The 25382-nt window shown below is 39.8% G+C and overlaps 1 protein-coding gene across 5 annotated transcripts in view; it reads right to left on the bottom strand.

The window, feature by feature from the left end:
• Positions 1 to 14966: 14966 nt before the first annotated feature.
• TANK (TRAF family member associated NFKB activator) overlaps positions 14967 to 25382 on the bottom strand; it is a 29123-nt gene continuing 18707 nt past the window's right edge. For 2 of the 5 annotated variants that reach the window (XM_069781230.1, XM_069781229.1), the window contains 3 exons: positions 23427 to 23545; positions 21213 to 21796; positions 14967 to 16830 (listed from right to left, as the gene is read on the bottom strand). In XM_069781230.1, coding sequence (XP_069637331.1) covers positions 16663 to 16830; positions 21213 to 21796; positions 23427 to 23545 — 871 coding nt within the window. In that variant the 3' untranslated portion in view covers positions 14967 to 16662. The remainder of the gene's footprint in view (positions 16831 to 21212; positions 21797 to 23426; positions 23546 to 25382) is intronic. The other 3 variants (XR_011324305.1, XM_069781231.1, XM_069781232.1) reach the window with 3 other exon arrangements.

Below are 25382 nucleotides of genomic sequence, written 5' to 3'. Positions count from 1 at the left end.
TCAAAGTGTCATGAAACTACAGCTTTAACTAATGAAATTGGATAGTTGGCTATGTGTTGCTTAGGAATTGTCAGAATATGTTAGCTTTTAATTTAAAACAATGTCATGTTTATATTGAAACAGAAGTAGTGTAGTAATGGGTTAAATGTGTTGGTTTAGGATGGCACATTGGAACAGTTTGAAATTAGTCTTGTAACATTCAGTTATTAAATTATCGTTCAATAATTGTTGTATAATTGTTATAATTAATGTTTTGTAAATATTTAAGAATGGGAATCTGAACACGATTTCTTTTACATCCATGGAAGTTCTGTTTCTCAGTGCAGGATTAGACATACTCTCAAATTCCCTAAAACTCATGAGTGACAGCATCTTGCTACAAAACTGGTCACTCAGCTATGTGTTATAGCAGTAGACCCCAGCAGATTTTAAACGTTTAGATCTGTCTGCTGTCAAGTCTTTCTTCTTATGTAAGAATGTCCTGTTATTGCATTAATTGTTCCAGGACTGCCAGTACTTCTAAAGTGATACACAGGGCCTTTTTAAAATGTAATAAATAAAGACTTATTTCCAAAGTATTTACAAAAAGAAACTCAGTAGCTTAAATTGTGTTATATTAGATGTGCAGTATTGCATAATTTTAATTATCTTGAAGCTTTGTATCTAAATAGTATTAATGAGGTTAATATCCATAAGAAGACAGATTTAGAATCTCATTGCTAAAACTGGTCAAATAATTCATAATGAATTATTCACCTTGTTTTTTTCATGAACTCTTGGTGAACAGATTGTGATTTTCTCAGAAGGATTAATTATTCAAAGTTATTCACCAAAAAACTTAATAATTCTTGGGCTCAGAGCAATACTTGGTGAGCAATATATTGTGAACATCTGACCAGCCCCAGTATTGCAGATCATACAAAAGTGGATTTTTTTCCCATTGTGACCTTTCCTGATCAGTTCAGGACTCCCTGAGATGAAATGTTTGTAAGAATTTTCTTCTCATACTGTCTAGGGAACTGTCCCTTTACATCTGACAGAGACATACAGTAGCAGTCCTAAAACTAATATAATATTGTCTCTGCCTTTCAGTTACTAAATATTGTACACTGTATTATGCCTTTACCTAGTTTTCCATTTCTTACTCTTCAAGAGATGATTCATTGTCAGTTACATATGGATGGTGTGGGTTTATATATTGAATTACACATTCAAAATTTTCTTAGAATTATTGCTGAAAATGTTCTGTGTAAGTGAATAATATTTTAAATTGCTTATCTAAACCAAATTAATTAATTTTAATATGTTTTAATACTACCTAATTTGTGTATTATTCAGAACAAGACTTTTGTAGTAGTAGTAGTAGTAGTAGTAGTAGTAGTAGTAGTAGTTTATATCCATAGGCTCATTGCTTTCTCCAGCTCTCAAATATGGAAGTTACCAATCTCCACTGTGATCTCTTCACTTTCTGCAAAAACATCTCCAGTGGAACGACTACAGTAGCTGGAATAGTCATGGATTAGCCAGGGTTATTCAGGTTTTGCAAATATCTAGAAATGTTGGTTCAGTCCCATCTTATACTATTTTCCTGTATAGTTCTTCCTTTCTTTCTCAAGAAAAATCCAATTCTGAAGTTGGTGCTCTCTCACTGAGGAGCAACTTTGTCTTCCAAGGAGGCAGTATTCTAGAGAAACTTCTTGTGGCTTTTCTTTTCCGGAATTCTCCATTCTTTTATTTTTAACTTTCATAAGCAATTTGGTCTACAATGTTCAAATCATGTCCTTCAAATGCAACAATATAGCATCACCTTTTAATGTTGGAGGACTCCGTATCACTGAAATGCTTGAATACTGTAAAGAAAATAAAAGGAAGAAAACAAAGCCTTTTGCGTTGTTCTGATGAATCAAATGGAAATAACCAACATGGGTAGCTTACTGGCACTGTGACTCTTCTATTACCATCACATTTAACGGACTTGTTTTCTTCTTCAACCTTTGCTGTTCACAGCTTCTCTTTAGTAATGTCAGGAGAATGTACTTGTAAGACTACATCCAATTATCTTCTGCCCCAACGTATGGCTGTAAAAGTTGAAGGATTGCTTTCTACAGCACAAAAATTGGTACTGTATTGGTGGACAAAGTTTTGAAACTCCCTGTGAGTGATTTGTCATTCTTATCTGTTGTCTCAGGACCATGGAGAAGAGTCCAATAATGAAATATTAGAATACTCAAAAGTGTAAAGCTGTTCAATTAACATGAAAATTGATTTATTATAGTTCTGTTTCCTATATCCCCCTATATCCTTTACTTGTCTTTACTCCCATCCCCTCAGTATCCCAAGTAATCCTTAGATTACCTCTGTATCTTAAAAACCTCCAAGACATCCTCTGTGTCTTTAATGGAACATCCCCAGAATATTTCTGGCTTTTCCCATAACCTCTAGTTTTGAGTTCTGGCCTGCCAGCTAGGTAAGAGACATCATGTGGTGAGACTGGTCCAATAGCTCATGTAGGTTTTGTCGTCAACCAGCTGCTGCCAAATAGAGCAAATAATGGTTGGCTGCTTTGAGCCTTTTCCCTAGTATTAACAGGCTTATTCTTATTCATAACAATTTAAAAAAAAAAATCAGTATCTTAATGCATATTACTCAGTCAAACTTGGTTGAACTTTGCCAACAGATTTAAAAATTATTAGGAGATAGGCTGTAAATCCCTAAACCCCTCTTTTTCTGTATTTTCTCTGAAGACCAGAACTTTAAAAAACAGCACCACATTATCTCCTAAAGCAGGATAAATGAACACATAAAAATGTCTGAGTAGCATAGTACTCAGAAAAAAAAAAAAAAGAATAATTATGCTGTTTGCACAATTGTATTTATACCTATATCTGATGCAAAGGTTCCTAGATAAGAGTTATATGGAAACCATACCCAAAGTTGAGAGAGAGAGATTATGATCTACAACTCCAGATGTCACACAACTCTCCAAGCACTGCATGCAGTTATATAGCACCACATGTTTTCCAGTACACAATTTTAATTAAGTGAACTGAGGATGAAGGCCCAAACCCTGTTTTCCTTAATAATGAAAATAATCCCACTGGTTTTGTTCTGAATTTCCTGGGTATAGTTGATTTACTTGAAAGTGTAAGCATCAGAATTATTTTTATTAGGTTGTGCCTTACATTGTTTGAGATTGTACTTTGAGTGTTATCTAAGCCTGTTCTTTAAACTTAGCTGATTAAGGACATTTATGTCATCATTAGAACAGAAGCAGCAAAGGATTTGTGTGAATGCAGAATGTTTTCTTTATATATATATACACACACATATATATATTCACGAGAAGGCTTGAAGGCCATTCTTTGTCCAAATTAAAATTTGAAAAACAAATTCTTTAATGGGAGAAATTATCAGATCCTATGATATTTAATATAAACATTTGGATACTGATGTGGGTAAATAGTATTAAACTTTAAAATATACTAAAACTAAAGCACTTTTAAAGAACGGTTATGTTCTATGTGTTTATGAGACACTGAAAAAAATAAAGAAGTGGATCAACAAAGGTGTTGAAGAAGTGTTTGCAATCTGGAAAAAGTCATCGCAAATAATAATCCAGACAAGCACGGAGATGGGAAACTCATTTCAGTGTAAATACTGCTGTTGAATATCCTACAAACAGATTTTCCTGTGTGTGTCCAGTCGAATTATTATTTTAGTCAAGCTAGTCTTCCTTTTGCTGTAGTCGACTTCAGGTGAGGATTTATATCATTCTGGCTTTGGGACCCTAGGATTTCAAGAAAAATTATCCCTCTGAGAGATCTGACTCTTGAAGGATCCCTGAAGATAAATGTGTATATATTCCAGGTCCGGCTGAAAACCGGAACGTATGGATCTGTTTATATCCCCACTTTTCTCTAACTTGTGTAGGGTATTGATTTGATGATGGAACAGACTAGCGAAGGATTATATTATAAATCTAAATATATTTTCTTTGTCTGACTGAATTATCGGGTGCTGTTTGGAAAGCCGCCCTTGGGCTTGGGTAGGGAAAGCCTGTTTTGAAGACAGAGGGGAGGGGGCAGTCAGATTTAAGGCTACTGCGTGACTGAGGAAGTAGTAGCGCAGAAAAACCCTTGGCTTGCGCGGTAGCAGATGCTGTTCAGAAACGCAGGGCTGGTTCGCCTGCCGTGCCTGCCCGCCAGTGCGGCGGGAGGCTGCGCTGCTCCGCTGTCCCCTGCGCTGAGCTGCGCCGAGCCGAGCCGAGCCGAGCCGGGCCAAGCCGAGCCGAGCCGGGCCAAGCCGAGCCGGGCCAAGCCGAGCCGAGCCGGGCCGCGCCGAGCCGCTGCGCGCTGCCGGCCGGCTCGAGCGGCGCTTGGGAGCGACATCTCGCTCCTCGTCTGCATCACGTTCCGAAACAGCGTCTGTTTGCAACCGAAATACAACTGAAGTATGGGAACACAGAGGTGTTTCAACTAAAAATGTAATTACTGGCTAATAAAATGGAAAAGGATTAGTGTGGGAGCGTAAGTGGCAGCGGGAAAAGACGGCAGAAGTGGCGGTGGTCCGAGGCAGGCTCCCGCCGCACGGCAGGCTGCAGCACAAGCAGTGCCACGCAAGTCCCTTCCTGAGGCACCTGCCCCTGGAGAAGAGCAAACTTCCTGGCCTGCCTTCGGGGAGAATCCGCATTGTCTTCCTAATCCTGAACGCGCCGAGATCGTTATTCGCGAAAATAAGACTATTAAGAATTCACAGATTATCAAAAACGTTAGCTAATCGCCCCACGTCTGTCCTAGAAGAGAGAAACAGACATTGGGGAAAGCGCTGGGGACGGGCTGGTGTGAAATGCAGCAGCCTTGCAAAGCCTTTCCAGCTCCAGCCTGCTATTACAAGAAAAGGATCATGTGAGGATCCTTTGAAAGGCAATGCTCTGACTAAAGCAAGCAACTGCATTAATTGGGAGTCTTGTATTCATACATGCTGGGCTAAATAAAGCAAGCTGGTTTGCTGCGGCAGGCTGGGGAAAATATATAAAGCTAATCCTTTCAATTACTTTGTCGTTGATTAGAGTATCCGTAACAAATGCACAGTCCTAAGAGTTCCATGTAGCACGGAACATCTTTTCAGGGAACAGGATAAGCATCCTAAACTAAAACAAAATGACCAAACTTTTTTTTTTTTTTTTTTTTTTTGGTCATTTGAGGGGGCGGAAGCGAAGGGAAGCGCGAATTGCCACGATTCCCTACTTTCGAGAGCTGAAGCTACAAGGTATCCCCTCTTTTTTTTTATCGCCTGAAGTTAACTTTCATGATGGAGAAAAACTCGGCAGGACAACAAAGCTTTGATCTTTGTGTGAAGGAAGAAAGTAATAGAGTGAAAGTCTCTCCAGAGGGTAATTATTCTTTGGCCGCTCAGGCAAGAAGTTCCCTGTCACTGTTAAGGTTAATATTAAGGTAGCTCCGCTATACTTTCTCATATTAAAAAAAAAAAATCCTCCCCAGAATGTTATACTATTAATTGCCAATTTGCATATGTGTGCAGCTGCTGTTTTGGCTCCGATCTTCCATCCGATAAGCTTGCTGGAGGTATCACAGAGCACTTGGCAGCTTTCCTATTTGAAAAGAAAGCCTTCCTAACTACAGAACAGCTGATAGTCTATCAGTGATAGACCCTGATGGCGTGAATTACAATTACACTACTTTTCACACTAAATCTGGGTGATAGCTACTTGGAAAGAAGTTTCATCATTTTTTACCACAAACTGGAAAAAGAATTACATGGTCATGCTGTGCTTTTAAAGGCAGTTTGGTTCGCTTTTGTCTATTTAACACCTAATTCCGAGGAGTCCATAGGCATCTGGAGATCTGAACGTCGCGTAATGAATTCACTGTTTAGATGGGAGATTTTTTAAATCTACCTCAAATTACATTTATTAACAAGGCGAGCAGGAAGTGTTAGAGTTGTTAGACGCTTCATTTATTAAATAATTTGTGGGTATTTTCAGTTGTCATATCCAGAGTCATGGGGGTTTACTTATTTTTTAATTAGCAATTCCAAAACAATGCTACTGCAATTTAACAATTCATCACGTAATCTGGGGCTGTTCAGTTCAGCCACTAATGCTAGATAATTCAGATTGTTATTTTGATCTGTTTATAACTCATTTTGTTGTGATAGGAGAACTGCTGCCATGAAATTAAATGGCATGATTTCCTATGGACCTTGTTGCGACCTAGAAGCTAACTATATTGTCTTTGCCTACCTATATCCTTAACATTATACCTGGTATAGCAAAGCAATAGTAATTTAAAAATTTCACTTGTTTGTTCTCTTACTTCACGATTGGTCCCTATTTCGCCTTAGTGTGTTTTTGTATACCACTGCGGAGGAGGAGGTGGGGAGAAATGCAAGTGTCAAAGTAAATTTAATTGTAAGAGTAAGTCACCCACATTGCTGCCAAGGTCACGATGTCTAAACTTTTTCCTTTATATGCCAGCAAGTTAATTTAGCGAGGTGCTGCCCTGATACTTAAATGTAGCTGTTTAAGTGTTTTATAAAGACACGGTGGAAAGCCTGACTCCTGACGTAGCTAACCTAACAGAAAATAGACTTTGTTTTCCTTTTTTAGTTGCTTGCTTTATTAGATTTCTCACTCTCGCAGATTATCCAAAAACTACCCATTGATTGATCGCCCGTAGAGCTGCATTTGGTGTAAAGAAAAACTTCACAGCTTTATTGGCTCCCAGGAGACAAAACAAACATAACAAGATATTCGTATTAATACAAACAATGCAACAAATGAGAAAATCATCACATTTAAATAAGACGGTAAAGTCAGTCCAGTGTACATCTCAGCCTCTGATATACTAGACATGGCAGCTCAACTAATCACCAGCGCTCTCAGGCACGGGTCCCTATGGGACTTGCGTTATTGCTCACAGCATCTCATCGCGAACACAGTTAACCTAAGAAAATGCCACCAAATAAAACTTTAAGAACCCGGTTTAACGGTATTTTACTGCAGGTTTGCGACTCTAAAGATAAAGGTTGAGATTAGTCTGTTTCTTCAAAAAGATTTTGAATGGTTTTTTTTGTGAGTGCTTGGACCGGGAAGCTGTTGCTCATTTTTTAGGGCACCACACACCTAATCGTAACAAGGCGTTTACTTTGGGAAGAGAAAGCAAGAAGATTCGAACTTTCTGCCGTTTCTTCTGAAGACAAAGAAGGGGACGTGTCCCTTTAGCCTTGGTAAAAAACAAGTCCAAGGAACAGTTTTATTTTTAAGCTTTAAAATATCCCCTCCCAATGCAAACACACCCACACACACCACGAACTTTTTTTGTTTAAAAGAAAGCTAATGCCCTCTTAGCTTCATCTTGGGAACATCACAAAAGGAAAGGGACCGTTTTTGAAGGACGGCAAGCCAGTAAGCCCACTCTCTGTGCTATTTCCTACAAACTCTTTATTAAACGATGCAACCAGGCTTTTATATAGTAACATTTTCTTGACCGGCATTTTCTTATAATAGCCATTTTCTTCACCCTTTAATGGAAAAGTCACTTAGGCCCAGTGGGAAATACGGACCTTCTGAAATGCTGTGGGAGTCTTATCATCCTTATCATCTTGCTACCCTCACGCAAAGGGCTAGGTAATTGCTGTTCTGCCATTCTGCTAGTCTCTTCTCTTTGATAGAAGGACTAAAATCAAAGTGAAGCTGGATTTGTTGGCCATACGATTCCCTCGAAGCCCAGAGATTTGACAGCTCTGAGAATCGCATCACGTTCCAGGTCTTGCATCCATTTTCCACCGGATGGTGGGGTCGAAAAAGGCTGAAGGGACTGCCTTTTCTTTCTGTGTTCGTAGCGTCTTCGAGCCGGACGGGCATTTCTTGGCATTCCTGAGGTTCTACATGAAATAAAAAGCTTATAAATGCTCACTGCATTTACGCCCATTGAGTTTTAATGGACTTGTGATCTTGAATGCATGACTACAGGCTCTCTGCTAATAACATCAGCGTTGGTCTTTTTTCACACTTGACCGTCGATCCCCGTACACGCCCGCCGCGACAGAGCTTTGCGTAAAACTTCGGGCGCACAAGGTGTACAGTATCGAGTCCTCTCTGCGGGTATCGCTTATATCGCCTCTTTCGTGAGTAGGTCGGTACGACTTATATGAAGGAGCAACACGCACGCGTTTAAATAATTAAAAACCCCCATGTAAAACTAAGCTAAGTTTAAAAGGATTTGTAAAGCATACGGCATTTTGTTGTCTTAGAAGAAGCATTCACAGGTTACTTCACGTGTCTTCAAATAGTTGCAATTGCAGTCGTGGCATATAATGTCAAGTTATCATTACACAAAGTAAATTTAAAAATGACAACTCTTAAAACCTTGCTAAGGTGTAGGAAGCGATTCCATGACCAACTGATACAATATTTCGTATTATTTTCCAGCTATGTATTCCTCTCAGATTTATCCTGCCTGAAATGTACGCGTGTGTGTATATACACAAAATTATATGAAATAAAAACTTCGGAGAAATGCAGGGAGTAGTATGCTGACGGAGATTTCAGAAATGATACAAAAGAGTGAAAGGAAGTTTGAATGGTAGAAGGAAACCTGCTGTTCCTGTTCTCTGGGCGGAAGGAGGGCTAAACCTGGCGGCTTTATGCTAGAAGACTTGTATCGTTCTTTGAATACTTAGGGACACTAAACTCCCTGAATAAAGAAATCAGATGAATGTGTTCTAATTAGGGATATTCCTGTTGCTACTGTCTTGTATCACTTGAGGCAACTGGGAATCTATAAGTAACAAGCTTATTTGATCTGTATCAACTGCACTTAAATGGACACATGGATGAGAACTCTATTAAAAAATCAGTGTATGCGATTTTGGCTGCTGAGTCTCCGTGGGCTTTCACATCTCGGATGGCATGGAGCCCGAGGTTTCTCTCCCGTGCTCCTATCGAGCTTGGACCTGGCTTCCTTACGCCCCCACCCTTATGTCCAGAGTTATGTACATGTTTCCACATATTAAAAATGTAGTCTACACGGCTCGGATTGACAACACTATCAGAGCCTCTCCAGACGTATCCATCGCCAGGTCTCCGTGCGCTTTGAACGGTTATCACTCAAACCAGCTAGTTCCCTTGGTCTGGTTCTGTACTGGAAGAGAACTTGCATAAGACTCCAATGACATTTTTCTCCTGCTCACTTCACATTCTGTACCTCCTCCTACAACTACTGTAATCCCTTTAACCCAAGAGAAAGCTCCAACGCTCGGCTTTTGATAAATTGATGGGTCGGATGGCCTTTCACCTGGTTGTCACCGCTGGAAAAAGTGCTAATGGACATTTGTAGATAGGATTCTCGCCCGACCGGAGGCTCAGTTTCTGCTGTGCAGGCACGGTCTTGTCACACAAAGGCTCGGCTCCACACCCCGTCTGTACGTATACTCTTTTGCATGCACACTGACCCCAGGAATAGTTTATGTGTTTTTTCAGGGCACCTGTTGTAAGCAGATGTTCTGACAGTCTCACAGTCCGCGATCTCAACGACTTGTTTCATTCCGTTACCCCGTGAACGTGAGTAACCCCTCTGCAGGAGCCTTGTGATGGCGAGAAGGGCAGTTAATCAATAAAATAATAATAATAAAAAAATAGAACATTACTTGTCACTCCTTTGCCGGCGGTCAATTATAAAGAAGAAACTTTGAATGGCAGCGTGTCAGTAACGTCAGGAGGGGTGGCAGTGCGGCTGTACGGGCTGCCTGGGTTCATCCATCATTACCTAGCAAATGAGCCGACTAGCTGGTGGGCAGGTACAGAAGCCCTGGCAGGCAAGCAAGAGAAGAGATTATTTTTGCATATCTTCTGTGAATCTCCGGGGAATTCGGTGGCGTTCCTGATCTCAAATGCTTGTAATTAAGAGGATGGCATCTTTGGGCTGGAGAATTCCGCAGAAAATCATTTTCACAGCACCTAGAGGGCTTGAAGTCGCGCTTGATGACAGATGGGAAACCTTTATGAAGGCTCCGTAACCTTTTGCCCTGAGAGACTATACTTTTTGACACTGCAGGATTGGGAGGATATAGATGTTTTTACTCGGGTGATAGTGTGGTGATTTAAAAAAAACCCGAGTCATTTATCGAAGTATTTTAATGAACTATGCAAACAGCGAAAACCTGACAAAGCTTGTGTCACTGCTGAGAGCGAAAACATAACTATTAACCATAGAGTGTTTTGCTTATGGAGACTTTTATATTGCACAGAAATAAGATATAGGAAAAGACTAGCAGATAAGATTTCGTGTTTCATCTTTTCAGATCATGACCTCAGGAATGCCATGCCACTTCCATTAATCCTTTTCTCGACTGAAAGATGCCTGTGAATATGAATAAAGTTGTATTTAAAAAACGATAGAAAGAAAGAGAGAAAGAGAAAACAAGACTCATTCACATTCCGAGTCTGCTTTCTGTCTCACACGTATTACATTTCACAAAACAGATAGAAACAATAGAGCTTATTAAGAAAAACTTGTTTTGAATGGCAAATTAAGCATAATGAAAATACACACGTTTTTACAAGTAGTTATTTTTTTCACCAATTGAATATTTTAAACCTTTTTAAAGTGTGCACTTGTCTCTGCAAAATGTTTTTCTTTTAGCTCATTTTCACCATATCACCCTGCTATATATATCTATTTAAAATTTTAATTCGGTCAGCTTAGAGACCTTGATAAGCACAGCACCTTGTCTGCGGCCAGACATTAACCAATAGGGGTGCCCTACCCCAGCTATTTATGAGCAATATCAGTGTTGCTTTCCAGGCTGAACACGCTGATGCACAGATCAGTCCACACTATGGCTTCGTAGGCAGCAAAAAAAGTTATTATTATATTCGAGAAGCTATCTCAGCATTCGTCTTTGACGCAAATACCTTTTTGATGCAGCATAAATCATCAAAATAGATATAATAATTTGTTACCAGTTTGGAAAATTATGTGAAATCAAGAAACAATCCAAGAATCTTTTAATGAAAACTAAACTTGACCTAATGAAAAGTCGATTCCTCCTTTCATCCTTATGTACAGTTTAAAAAAATTATTACGGATAACAGCAAAGAAAGGCAAGTTTTTATCTCCATCCCCCATATGTCTAAATTCAGAAGCACAGAAAAAATAAGCTCCTTTAAAAAGGGCACAAAGGTTATCTTGAATTTTGCTTTATATTGTAAATCTATTAAATCAGTATTCCCGATTTGCACAAACTTGTGTATCTAGTGTTATAAAATCTCTTAAAACATAGAGCACTCGAATATTGAGCATTAAGGTGGACTGCATTTTTCTGCTTCTTAGGTATTGCAGCGATCTGGGAATTTATTTTTACAGCCTGAGATGTCAGTATGCCACAGAAGCATGAAAATCTCACCATCTGTATGCTTATGGACAATCTCATCAAGTACACTCAACGACAGACTTAGAATAACAAAATTTAAACGCTATTACTACAGCCTATCCATACATGCACTCAAATCTATTTTAAATAGCATTCAACCTGAGTTATCATGCTGCTTACCTCAGGCCTATACCAGTTTAATCCCTTTCGGTGTTTGCTTACCCACATGAATCCTGTTGTAAAACAGGCACATGCTATTTGAAATAACACTTGTTAAATTAAATGGGAGGTTACACAGAGACGCATATAATTTTAATTTTGCCGAGTGCTGATCCATAACCCAGTGAAGGTTCAGGAGTGGAGCAGTGGCTTCACCTGGCACCTTACCTAATGTGCCGGGCAGTGTCCTTCTGGATATGTGTTACTTGTCAGTGCCAGGAAAGAAGGGTATGTTTTACTTGGAACTCTGTTATAGCAGACACTATGTAGTTTAGATTAACTCCTTTCAGTAGTACAGCATCAATGTGTTATTCCCTTAACATAAAACATACAGATTATGTAAATCTGTAATAAATACTATTTTGAAGTGTATAGTAATCAGAAATCTTTCAGGGCAGGATGGAATGGAAACTGAGAAATATTGGAGAGTAAACATTCCAACGCTCATTCCTCTGCTTCTCCCTGGCAGAGCGGAGCACTTGCTGTCGCTGGGCTGCTAACGCTCCAGCTCTAGGGTTTGCCCTCTGAGTCCCGCCGAGCGTGGACCTTCTGGGAGAGCTAGGGCCAAAGCGATCCCGCACAAAGCATTGCTCCTCTCTCTGCAGACCCTGTCGTCCCTTTTTGTGAACGGGAAAGGTTGTTCCTGGTCCGAGGGAAGGCCAGCCCTTTTTGTACCTCCTCACAGGGTGCAAACTGGATACGTGCGGTCATTCAGGCTCGCAAGGCCAAGCAATCTGAGAGGCAAAACGCCCAAGAGAGGCCGTACAGCTTGCTTACAACGTGTTTAGCGTTCCGGACTCTAGTGACTGTGCAGAGCTAAGAGGGCAACGCAGCCCCTGGAGCCCGTCAGTAATTGGCACAGCTCTGCATTTCCCTCACCTTTGCGGGCCTGGCCTGGGGCTTCGGCGGTAGGTTGTCTCTTACCAGGCAACACCGCCCTGCGCTGCCGGCTATCGTCTGTCCTCTGGCGGGGAAGGGGGAGCCGGGTTGTCAGCATAAAGAACCCACAGGACGTGTACGAAGAGCTCCCTCCTCGCCTCTGCCCCTTGCGAGGACGCATACTGACGGGCTCCTGGAAGCCTGGGCACCGAGGGCGAGGTCTGCAATCTACCACTGATACCCACCAGCCTGCCAGATCCCCCCGGGTGCTGCCTGCCCCGCCGCGCCGTCCCACCGGGACTCTCTCTGGGTTACCACCTCTGCCGGGTGTGGTGCTGTCTGCTGCGGAGGGGCCTGATTGTGTCGGGCTTGCCATGCGGCCAGCGAGAAGGAGGGATCGCGGCAGGCAGGCGGAGGGAGGGAAGGAGGGAGGGAGGGAAGGAAGGAAGGAAGGAAGGAGGCCGGGCTGATTAGCATGCAGCAGCGCTCGCAAGCCCGGCTCCATTGTTTTAACACCTCCCCTCTCCTCCGCGCCAATCTGTCACCGTTCAGCAGGCGAACGCTGCTGCCTCGAATGCTGCTCTTCTCAAATGAGACGGATAATTAGCTGCCCCGCACGAATGGCGCACTCTTCTCACCCCTGATTGCTATCACCTTCTTGCTCCTGGCAGTTTTGACACCTCGTAATCAGCCTGCTGCTTTTTCTCTTTTCTTTCCCTATTTCTGATTTTTTTCTCCCCCTTCCTTCAGTGGTTTTTTTTTTTTTTTTTTTTTTTAATGCAATCCCAGTTGCCATTTGGATTGAGACTCCTCTGTTGAGTTAACCTTGTATGATTGCGGGGGAAAGGGGAATGTACGGTAGGGAGGAGAAGAAATCGCCTCCGAGTCTCATCTGCTGAGTGAACCATGGGTGGGGGTAGGAGCAACTCGGCTTGATCCTCCAGTGCTTTTGTTCGTAAGGGGGAACAGCCTCTCCTGAGCATCCTCTGAATTAACATTATCTCCGATGGGGAAGGATCGTGTGTGGAGCGACTCCTCCGCTCAGTTAAGGGAGAAAAGACTGCACTTCTGTTGAGTTATCTGTTTAGTTAAATTCAGCAATATGAGGAGGTGATTTTAAAAGTAACTTCACACGGCCAGGAAGCGCTCTCTTCCTCCCGGGTAGGCAGGGAAGGAAGGTAACTTCTCCTGAGCCTCTCAGAGTGAATTCACTGTGTTTCACGGGAGTCGGAAGGGAGGTCCGACTGGGGTGCGAGATGGCAGAGGGAACTTCTTCCCTTCCCATTCCAGAGAAAGAAGAGACCTCAGTTAATGCTCTGGTGATTTCTGTGAGATCTTAAAAAACAGAGGACTCGTGGAATCTGTCATAGGAGCGTTTTCCTCTCCTCTAACAAGCACTGACAGTCTAATTACTGGAGCTACGAGCAGCTGTCGAGTTAGCCGGAGAGGCAGAGGAGCTACATGTGTTCTCCTCAGCCGCCGGCACCGAGCCCTTGCGCCAGGCTGAGGCAGCCGTAGCGGCACAGCACGCCCCTCAGAAACCTCCACACAGGCAAGGGGAGCCTTCGCTTCCTTGCTTTCCAGTCGGAACTAGAGGTCCCGCGAATACGGGCTGTAAGCGCGGGGCTTCACGCGTCGCGTACTGTCGGCGCGGGGCGGCGGGACAGGGGAACCCCTACGGGAGCCCTGCAAGCAGCTTCAGCCCCGGGGCTACCCCGGGAAGGACTCGGCTAGCCCTGGGAGAGGAGGAATTCGGTAGCACGCCTTGACACGAGCCTGCGGCTCTCTCGAGTTCCGCTTCCTCCCCCCAGATTTATTATTATTATTATTTCTAATGAAGTCCCACTTCCCATTTGGATTCAACCTCCTCCGCTGAGTTGAGCCTGTGTGGAAGGGGGAGCGGAGGGGAGGAACACCGAGCCTCCTCTGGTGAGTGTAATAAAGCAGATGTCCCTCCTGGCAGCAGCAGCCTCCTCCAGGAAAGCTGTATGAGTGGGGCCCACTTAGGGACCGCACTCACCTCCCACTTCAAGTCGCTCACAACTGCTTAGCCTGAGATTTATTCAGGTATTTTTAAACCAGACCAGTGCCCCTCGCAGTGCTCTGATCGGTGAGCCTATCTGGACGTCCTCAGGCAGCAACAGTCTTAAGCACGCAGAATTAAACAGCTTCCTAAGACGCCGCACTATGCAGGAGCTCCCATAGCGGAGAGGAAACATTCCAACCGTCCTCCACAGCGGGAGACGGATGGGTTCTGCTGGTCGACAAAAGCCTTTGGGCAACCGCGTCCCACCCGCTTTCCCTCTCTCCTCCCGGCCCGCCCCGGCTGCAGGGGAGGCCGCAGCTCCGCCGGCGGGGCCGGGGTGCCAAGGCTGCCTCCAGCAACGAAGAACCGCGGCCCAGTGCGGGGACTGGGGCTCGGCGCAGGGCTGCCTTCTCCGCCCGCCGAAGAGCTCATGGGGGAAAGGCGGGGGGGAGGAACAGATGACTTTATTTGCTTTAGAGGTGATTCGCAGTTTGTTCAGCTCTTAATAACGCGAGCTCCTGAGCTCGAATTTCACGGTTGAGAGGACAAGTCGGTTTTGCGCCGGGCTGGCTGGAGATGTGCGAATCCCCGTCTCTCCTCCCAATCCTGGAACTTCTGCCTCTCCCAGGAACCACCCTCCGCCGTGCTCTCTGGGGAGGTACTTCACACGCCGCACGGCGAGGCCAGGGATGAACCTCTCGTCCTCAGCGCTGGGGACCGCTGGGGGTTCGGAGCTGTTGTTAATAGTAACAAACTCTTTATCCAGGTCATGTAGCAGACATGCACTACACTGCTGTTTATTACAGTACACTCTGTTGACAGCCAGTCACAAACATGAGATGTTTAAGATAGAGAAAACAATTGCTGAAAAATCCACTTCTAAAAATTAGGCAGGTGTTAATTCTTCCAGCAACTGGTCACCTGCGAACAGATCTTTAAAAAGAGAAACTGTTGTGCTTTGTTGCTATAAAAATATTAATGCTAATTATCAAATATCAGGACTAAAACCTATACTCAGTTCAAATGCAAAAAAAAAGCTCCAAGTTGCCCTTTATCATTAATTTAAATTACTTAGTAAAGCCCCCCCCCCCTTTAATTTGATCCCAAATAAATCCAGAAAATGTGCAAACTTTATCAGAAAGCAATGTTTCACCTAAACACAAATTTAAATTGCATTGAGAAAGCCACTAAGCATATTCAGGTTAAAAATGAAGTCACTGAGGTTTGGGTGATAAGGTTTTTCCCCTTTCCTTTCTAGGCTGTAACACACTTAAGTAGTCCTTCATAGCAAACCAGAAGGAAAGGTAAATAATCTTTGGTATTCTTAGTTTTAGGGAAAGTTTAACCTTTTCTCGCTCTATCCTTCATACTAATATAACCTTTTCCATTAAAGTATTTTTACTAATTATTAATGATCAAAAGGTACAGGAACAAAATCATTATTTTTTTGTAACATGTAACAGAAATCCATAAAATTGCTACCATTAGATTTTGGCAAAAGGGTCATTTATGTCCTGTGTTTCATTACTCTCTCTAGTAAACAATTCATCTGGGAAAGTCAACCATTCAGTTACATTAGTGAACAAGCCTATCCTAATTTTGGCACTCTTGGCATTCAGTTACTGTGATGATTTTAGAAGAATCTGAATTAAGAGGTTCACTATTGTAAGTTAAATTTCAAAATTTTATAATAGAAATGAAAAATGAGAGCATACTTCTCTTCCTGTTTACTTCAAGGAGAACATAATCACATCACCGGATATTGAGAAAAAAAATCCTAGCATTACACTAATTTCCCCAGCCAGATTAAGGCATTACTCCTGCAAGTCCACACTCATTAATATAATTATGACTTTGGGCCTATTCATGCAATGATTAATTGCAAAAAAAAAAAAACCAAACCCAACCAAAAAAAGTTGTTTAGCATCATTCTCAAAGGTAATATTGAAGCATAAAAAGCAATACTACGAATTACTGACAGTTTCATTTTACCTTGTCAAAGGACAATTAAAAATGTGCTTATCTGACAATTTCAGCCATGAGTTCTTGTTACAAGAAGTCTTAATTCTTAAATTCTTAGCATATCTATTGAATAAAAAAAATCAAATGTATGCAGAAACAGTGATCCATTGAATTCTCATACATTAAGACTGTACTTTAAAGTGGGAATTCAGATGCCGAAGAAAATCTTCCTTAGATGTTATAGATGGTGGGAAAACTTCTCGACAGAATTCACATATTCCACACTGATTCAGTTCAGAGTCTGTATAAGCTTGTGCCAGCAAATCATTGTCTCGAGGCTGCCAAATGAGCTAAAAGAAACAGAAAATGATTATTGCTGTGGTTTACATTATGCTGTGGTTTATATTTATAAATTAAAAACCCCTGCCTCTTTAAACTAGGTGTCCTTTACACCTGTCTGGCCAGAGACATTAACTAGAGAGTTCTCATTTAAGAAAAGCAAGATAGGACTTTGATTTTTTTTAAAGTTCTATAAACATACTATCCTTGCAAACACTTAAAATGCCTTGTTATCTACTAATGATAAATACTGCTATAAGCAAAAAACTGTAATATCAATCTGATACATATTAAGGCTTTTCTTTAACTTTGCATTTCAGTATTTTATTGTAGAAGTTAATAGTACGTAATAGCCATTTAACAGAAATGAGAAAACACATTTTTACCTTAGAATAAAATGTTTCTTGTACAGGGTTAATGTGAATATTTTATTTCTCTTCTTACTGACGCATAACTAGTTTTCAGTTTACTTACAAAATGACTAGAACCAATGTCATATGGCTTAAGTTACTTATTTGCTCTGACTGCCTTTTAGTGTAATTGTGTCTCAAATAATCTGTTTTGGGATTCCTTCTGCCATGACAGCATCAAACTCAATGGGACCATCTGAATATCTATCCATGCATTCAGACAATTCTGTAAACTATGCTAAACTTGGTTCAGCAGCTGTTCTGCTCTTGGTCCCTGAGATAGTTAGTTTAAAGCCAGCAAGTCTGTTTACCTGACATTGGAGTTCAAGGGACTTCAGCCTGATACATACTTTAAGTCAGAGTGCACACTAATTATTTAGCATCAGACCAGGTAGGAATCGAAAAGTCTTCTACCAGTTTTCAAAGTAAAGTTAAAAATTAAGTTTAATTACTTTAGTATTAGCAGCACAAGATAAAATACATAGTTATGTTATATGGCCAGGATGATTAGGTTTTGAGTAAATTGAAAACTAAATGCATACTGCTGTGACTGCAAAGTAGACAGAATGGCAGCAAGCTTGTATGAGCTCTACGTGGGGATGGAACCTAGAAGAGGAGAGCGCCCTACAGTTTTTTGGCTCAGTTTTCTTCTCTCTTGCTTCACTCGCACATGGAAAGGCAAGCAAGAATACTTCAGAAAGTAGTTTCTTGAGAAGTTTTAGATTTCTTGCTATCGATACTTACCCAAGAATTTTAATTTTCAGCTCTTATTCAAATTTCATCATGCCAAATAGTTAGAATCTATTGTTTATTCCTCCCATGGTAACTCACTGTACAACTAACCTGGCTTTCATAGTAGTTAAACCTTCTTTTTAAACCAGCTAAACTTCTTGGAGTCAATTTCCTGTCCATTCCCTATTTAAACAGTGTTTAGCTTATCAGATAGCAATGGCAGATTTACTGTCTTTCATTATGGTCAGCAATCCATATAATTAAATTGACTAATTAGTAATTAAGTGCAATCACACCACTTTTTTCAGCTCAAAGAGTCTACTTATTGTATGTTGCTGGTGTAAATTGCATATTAAATCTATCTAGACACTGACACACTTAAACATCCCTGCAGAAATGTGTTTAGAATTACTTGTTTCTAATAACTTACAATGTAAAGCACCATTTGAAAAAAGATAAAATAGTATTGTAAAAGCCCCACAAAAGACATAGTAAGATTTCTAATCTTGGAAGCACAAGGGGAGGTACTCTTTCAGCAATCCACTGAGGCAGGCACTTAACTTCCACTTCTTTCTTTAAGTGTTAAGCATGTGCTTGATATGCTTTTCAGAATAGGGATATATTTAAGCAGATGTTCCATTTCAAAAACATTAATATTCAGATTAAGATCAATTGACTATCAATTTGCTTTTAAAATCATGAACCTTCTTAGAAATATTTCTGGTAGAAACAACCCCCTCAAACTGTGAATACCAATAAACACATGCATCTATATGCAAGTCTCAGTTAAATGTAGTCTGTAAAATCCTAGGTCCACTAATATCCATGTTTATTTTAATCTGCTGCTCTTTTCAGTCACATGTTTTTTTTTAAAAAGTTACATCCTAAGAAAACAGTATTGAGTTTTCACTTTTAGTATCCACATAGAAGGAAAGAGCTAAATTTATTACAGCAACTGAGAGCAGTTCCAAGAACTTACTGTTGCCAAATCTATTGCATTTATGGGGTTTTCCATTTTATAAGTTAACATATGTAGTAAATACTTGAAAGTTTTATCTACACTAGGGAAAAAAAAATCAGGTATAGAATTCCTCCTTACTGGAGCTTCACCAGTGGCAGGGATGATGAAAGCTGTAAGCAGTGTAACTACTCCTTAGAAAGGTGGTAAAAATACTAAGAACAAGTTTATGCATAAACCTTTGCTAAGGTTTATATAGTTGAAAGGGCACGTATGCAAGTAACTTTTAAAAAACATTAGTATTTTAATCTACATATGTATTATCTGTGAATCAAATCTTTAGCACAATTAACAGAAAAAACTCTAAAGCTGAGTCCAATTCACTGGGAAAAATGCTTAACCTCTTCTGAAGGCAGCTGAATAAAGGTGATTGATGTTTAAATATATGGATATACAGAGAACGTATATTTAATGGATTCTTAAGTAATACCGGCTTGTTTCAAACAAGCTTCTGGATAAGATACAACATTTTATTCAATGTTCTATATGCTCTACAGTGCTATTGTAGATATGACTTACAAATACTGAAACAGTTCACCATTAGTTTTCTTTTCTCCAGGTGTTAGCATTGTTACATTTTTCGCCACAAAGCAGATAATTTACATTTTAAATGATGGCTCTGAATTAATTTATTTTGCAGAAATACCAATGATCAAACCAAAGGCTTACTGCTATTCAACCGTAATTCTTCTCTACTTTTTAAGCTGCATACTCCCCTATCAATTTATAATCACATACCAGCTGTTTCACTTGCTGTAATATACAATGCAGGGTGCCATCTATTGAAAAATGAATACACAGACTAACTAGTAAAAGAACAAGCTGGAGAGCAAATACAGAAAAAGAGGATAGTAACAAGCAATGGAGTGAATGCTTCACAGCTCCACAGGAATTCTACCAGTGATAAAATAAATGGTTTAATTTGTTTAACTCAGTCACAACTTTAACTGAGGACCTAATGAAAAATAAAGCACAATAAAAACTGTGATTAGGAAGTTGGTATAAAATTGAGATCTCCTACATTACAAATACGTATTTGAAATACATTTTGAAAAATCAGGCTTATAGTTCAAAATACAATGACGAAGAACAGCAGACTTTCCATGCTTTAAACTCTTCATCCAAAACTGGTTTGCAATAGAAAATTAAACTTGGCTGGATATGTTTTAGGAGAAGAAAATATCAAAGCTATCGTGTCCTACACTTTCCAAATGCTAGTTTTGCATGTCATGCAGTGGCCAAATTGAGAGGTAAAGCTCTTCTGCTGCACGTACCTTGTCATTACCAAAGAACACAAAAACACATCAATGTAAATAGCAAAAATATGCCAAATCCACCCTCACAGAATTCCTAAATATCGCTATTTGCTTATTCTTGAAAAGCTGTCCTCTCACAAGGTGTGAGAGAAGCCACAGAAATGTAAAAAAAATCAGTCTATAAAGGTCCATAATAACTTTGCAAGCAATTTCAGTTGAGAAAGGATGTTACACAAAAGAAGCAAAGTATTCAGAGATGTCATTGTTGGAACCTGCTGAAATGTTTTTCTGCATTACAGCAACTGGGCCTTGCTTTCAGAACCTGCCATGGACTTCAAGTAGCTATAACTGAAATTCAAGCCCGAAGTACCCATATAAACCTAAAATAAAGTATTTTAGTGAGCTTCCTTTCATTTGAAAAAATAAATATGCTTTCCCCCTTGACTGCTTAAACTGTGAAGAAAAAATTTTAAGTTTTCTTAGAGGGGAGGAATAGGGTGCTGTTTATACCTCAGACTGAGATAAAAAGTAGATAATTTTTCCACAGTGAAGTATTTATCTGTTCAGCTTTTTAATTAGTCCATTTGTGATATTCTCTGCTGTACATTAAAAACAATTAAAACAATTATGTGTCCTATTCAACTGAGATCAAGTGTAGAAAGAAAGCAATCTAGGGGGCAACTTACAATTAATGACAGCTTGGAAACAGATATAGAAACAATTAATATCTAAATAAACTGAAATTTTTGCAAGCATATCCAGTCCTTACATCTGCTTGAATTCCTGGCCTTTCACTGGAAAAGTGCCTTGTACACACACTTCAGTGTCAGGAAGAAGAACTGTCAAGAGATATTGTCTTAAAAAAAGACTGATGAGATACCTCATAAAATATGTTAATCCTGTCTCAAAGATCCTTGCAAAGTGGTTTTCTGAATCATTGCCATTTTTTGAAATGTACAGTATTTATAGAAAGATACCTGATGAGGACCTCTGATGGTTGTCCCAGCAGCTTCTAAAGAAGAAAAAATTACTTCAGGTACACCCTGGTTTGTGTGCTTAGGTACAAATGTGAAACCAGTGTCTGTTGTTTTTAAACATGTTTTGTCACAGGCATTTTCTATGGGCATGTTTGCATGATTTGGGGGGTTTGTTTTGTCAACAGTAGTTAAGCTTTGTAAAGCTGAGGTCATGAGATCAACTCCATGAGCTTCAAATGAGTTAGGTTCCAATTTACTGAGGTTAACAGCACGGTCTCTGTGCTCCAGGTTAAAATGATGATCTTGAAGCATGTTTTCAGCTATACCAGTACAAGGAACTGTTGGTTTTTCCTGAGTGCTCTGCAAGAAAGCAGAGTCATTGTCTGTAGGTGGAAACTTGACATTAAATTTAGAAAGTGATTCTACAGAGTTGTTGTCCTCATCTTGGCCCACTCCTCTTGGTGTGATAGATGTGATGCATGATGCACCTCTATTTATATCCTTTATAACCCGAGGCTTAAAAAGCTCTTCTGCTTGTTCATCAGTTTTATCAGTACACTGTATTGGCATGGAAAACTGTATTTCTGCGAAAAAAGAATGAAGAAAACATTAAATAGTCCACTGAAGTATAGTTATTAAAGGTGTGGTGTTGAGATATTTTTCCTGAGCGGTTTTTGATCTTCCTTCTTGGCTTTTTAACCTTTATTTTTTCTCTTTGAAATCAGTTTGAGGCATAGTTCTCTTTCAAAAACATTAGCTCCGACACAAAAACTATCAGAGCAGAAATAAAAGGAAATAATTCTGTTCTAATAATTCTATTTCTCTTTGATTTATGTCTATAAACACTTTCATTTTACTGAAAATTATGTTGTCCCATACTCTTAACACATACTTGCATATATTAACTGAAGTGTTCTGGCAGAAATAGAAGCTGGAACCAACACCATTTCACATGGTGCCAAGAACATGTTAGGCACCATGAGCACGATTTTAGAAGGTATTCAGGTACCAAACTCCCACTAGGTTTCCAAATTAGGTAAATATTTAAACAATAACTATTCAGAAGTAGGACCATATTTTCCCTTTGTTTTGAGAACTGCTCCTTCATTTTCGGCACTTTATTAACAAAAATGGTAATAATATATATATGGTTACTCCTAATCAGGTGAGATAATAACTTCAGTACACATTTATTGTATAGCAGCCTTCTGACGTCACTCAGATATTGTAGTAAAGTGGGCCACAGAAGTAACAGAAATCAAGGCAACTGTATCATGTATAGCTTTTCACACAGCTGAGTTAGGCACTTATTTAAGGAAAACAAAACCATTCTGAAGTAAGTTGCCAAGCACTCATCCCCCAAAATTCCCAGCCCCAAATAATAAAGTTTAGTAGTGTACAATCAGAATATAACAATACAGTTCAGAAATAGCAATTTGAAGCCACAAGCTACCCATTAGCACTTCATGTAACAAAACTTCAGTAATGGTATAACCTAAATTAGAAGCAAGTGCTGAAATTTGTGTCCTTTGCTTCAACTGTGTAAGTTTGACAGGTGTTTTTTGAAATCACTTAAAATTCTGATCCTACTATTAAGAAAAGCTAGTAAGGAATACCCATATTAACATTATATTAAATGTAAGCATTAAGAGAACCGGACATTCCGGATCTGTTCCAGGTGCAATAAAAATCAAGCCTTTCTGTTGTTTTCAGGAAGTGTTGGATTAAGCTCTTGTCCCATATAACAAAACAGTATTCAAAACTCTGCACAAGGAAGTCTAGAAAATAAGTCCTCTGACTGTCCTCAGTCCGGCAGTTTTCCTCTAACAGATATGGGGCTAGAGACATTCATAACAGACATCTTTCGAACTGACAGCTAAATTAAAAGCAAGCAAGTGCTGTCATTCACACAATATGATAGGATATCACATGTAGTAAGTGCCTGCCTCTCACTCCAAGGGACAAAACAATTACAAGAGCCATTGATGTGATGACTGTCTTTTATAGCATGTGATTTGGAGCATTCGTCATAGAATGCCAAAACTGGCGGTGCGTTTTCTTGGTGAAATACTGAGCACCATGTGAACAGACTTGAAAAAGGCAGATGGTAAACAGTAGAAGTACTTCTATGTATGTGTAATTTACAGTATTTTCAAATATAAAGCAAAGCTTTCAAACAGTTGAATCACAATAAGAGCTTAAGTATGATATTACCAGTTTCAGGTTCTGGCTTTATCTTAAATTTACTCAGTTGGTCTGTTTGTTCTCTGGCTAGCATACATATTCGATGACACTCTTCTTTCATGTCCTGGAAAATAGTCTCCAGATTCTCCCTGGAAGATCAAAATTGTAAATTAAAAAGTCAACCAATTCAGCTTGTTGTGACCTTTAATCTAGTCACACCCACAAACTAGAGAAAAACAATAGTGTAAGCTACTTTTCTTGGATACCTTGTTCCTCAACATATGTATACGTATTTTTGTTCTCCTCAGTAAAAGCAAGCAGAAAAGGGAAAAGAAAATGTTGTCAAAGAGCTGTTTAGTCATATCATACACACATACATTTGAGCTTAGGGCCTGACCCTGCAGGGACACCCTGCCCCGCCCCCCCCCCAAAAAAAAAAAAAACCCAGCCTTTACATTTCTTTCAGTTCCCTCAGGTATTTTGTGGAACAGCTTATCTTTCACAAGGGTACTGTTTCCATCTCATTCTAGGGAAAATAAGGTGCTGCTGCTGTGAACATTAATTGTTCTCCACTGCTTTCTGTGCACTTCAGACTTTGCAGGAGAAGGAACACACAAGCATTTGTTACTGCTCCTTCCTTCTCTGTCTACCTGACATTTTGGAGAGGGGCTTGTGAACTCATTTCTTCTCTGTTTTATACAATATCACATGACTTCTCCTTTTATTTTGAGGGATTTTTTTAATTGTATCTTTTCCAGAGTATCATATGGACATCCGATATTTAGTTATCTGCACTGAGAATGGTAAAAATAGTTCTTCATTCTGGCATGAGTTTTATTTGCCCAAAGGCACTATGTTATTCAGTTATTGATGCATCCATAAAATTCCACTGTGAAGTTTTGATAAGCTTGCTGAGTAATTTATATTTCTAAGCACAGTATCATGGATTTTATAAAATGAACTTCAAGCATGATAAAAGTGAAGTTGGTGACAGACTGGATTTGTGTTCTCTTTTGCATCTTTGTACCAAAAGAGCTCAAACCAGATTTTTCTTTAATCCAGTGAATTGTTTTCCTTTTTATCGCTTATTCTTATAGCAATCAGGAGTGTCATGAGCTGTGTTCCTACTTCTGCTGTACTTCTGTTTCTCTTTTTGAAGGCATAATGTCTATTTGTATCTCATTTGAAAACAATCTACAGAAGGAGTTAAAAGTTGCTACTGTTAATACTTACATTCTGACCGTTTTTCAGGTGTTTTGATAAAGAAGAAATTAAAAAATATTCTTAACACAAGTTTCTAATCAGAGCTTTAAAATATACATATGATTAGATGAATCAATCTTAATTTGCTAGACATTTGTGATACTACAATCTTACTAGTGTAAGATTACCAGTAATCTTACCAGTCACATACCTCTTTCCAAGAAAACAGTAAAGTAAGGGAGCTACTCGAGAGCAGGGAGACAGAAGACAGGTAAAGGTTTGTCATTTTTTAGATATAAATCAGTAAAGACAAAAAAGTCTTTATCATATCACAGTCTTATTTCCTCTCTTATCATAAAGCAGTAGTAGTGAGTCAGACTAAAGATCCACGTAGTTCACCTAGCCTATGTCCGAGAGTAGCCAAAAGCAGATGCCTAGGCAAGAGTATAAGATGACAGCAAGAATTTATGATAGTTTTCCCTAATATTCTCCTAGCCTCACCTTAGAGAATCCTCTACTTGACCTCGGCAAAATTGTTAAAAGTGGTATTACTGCCTATCCTGTGAAAAATGCAAACCTAAGACTTTGGTCAATATTTTTGCCAAAACACTGACAGAAGAGGGAATACTTGCTTAGGAAATATACTGCTCTTGGTCCCTTCGTCATAGCAAGGGCTAGCTGGCTTCAACTTACAGATAAACCTGGTTTCAAACTCTCTCATTTAGGACGGATCAGGCCAAGAATTATTTCTTCATGCTGACTACCAGACCTCCTCCTGGCAAG

Source organism: Haliaeetus albicilla, chromosome 4 (assembly GCF_947461875.1).
Source record: "Haliaeetus albicilla chromosome 4, bHalAlb1.1, whole genome shotgun sequence".
Lineage (NCBI taxonomy): Eukaryota > Metazoa > Chordata > Aves > Accipitriformes > Accipitridae > Haliaeetus > Haliaeetus albicilla.
Note: the sequence above shows the minus strand (reverse complement) of the source record. Positions and strands in the feature narration are given on the sequence as shown.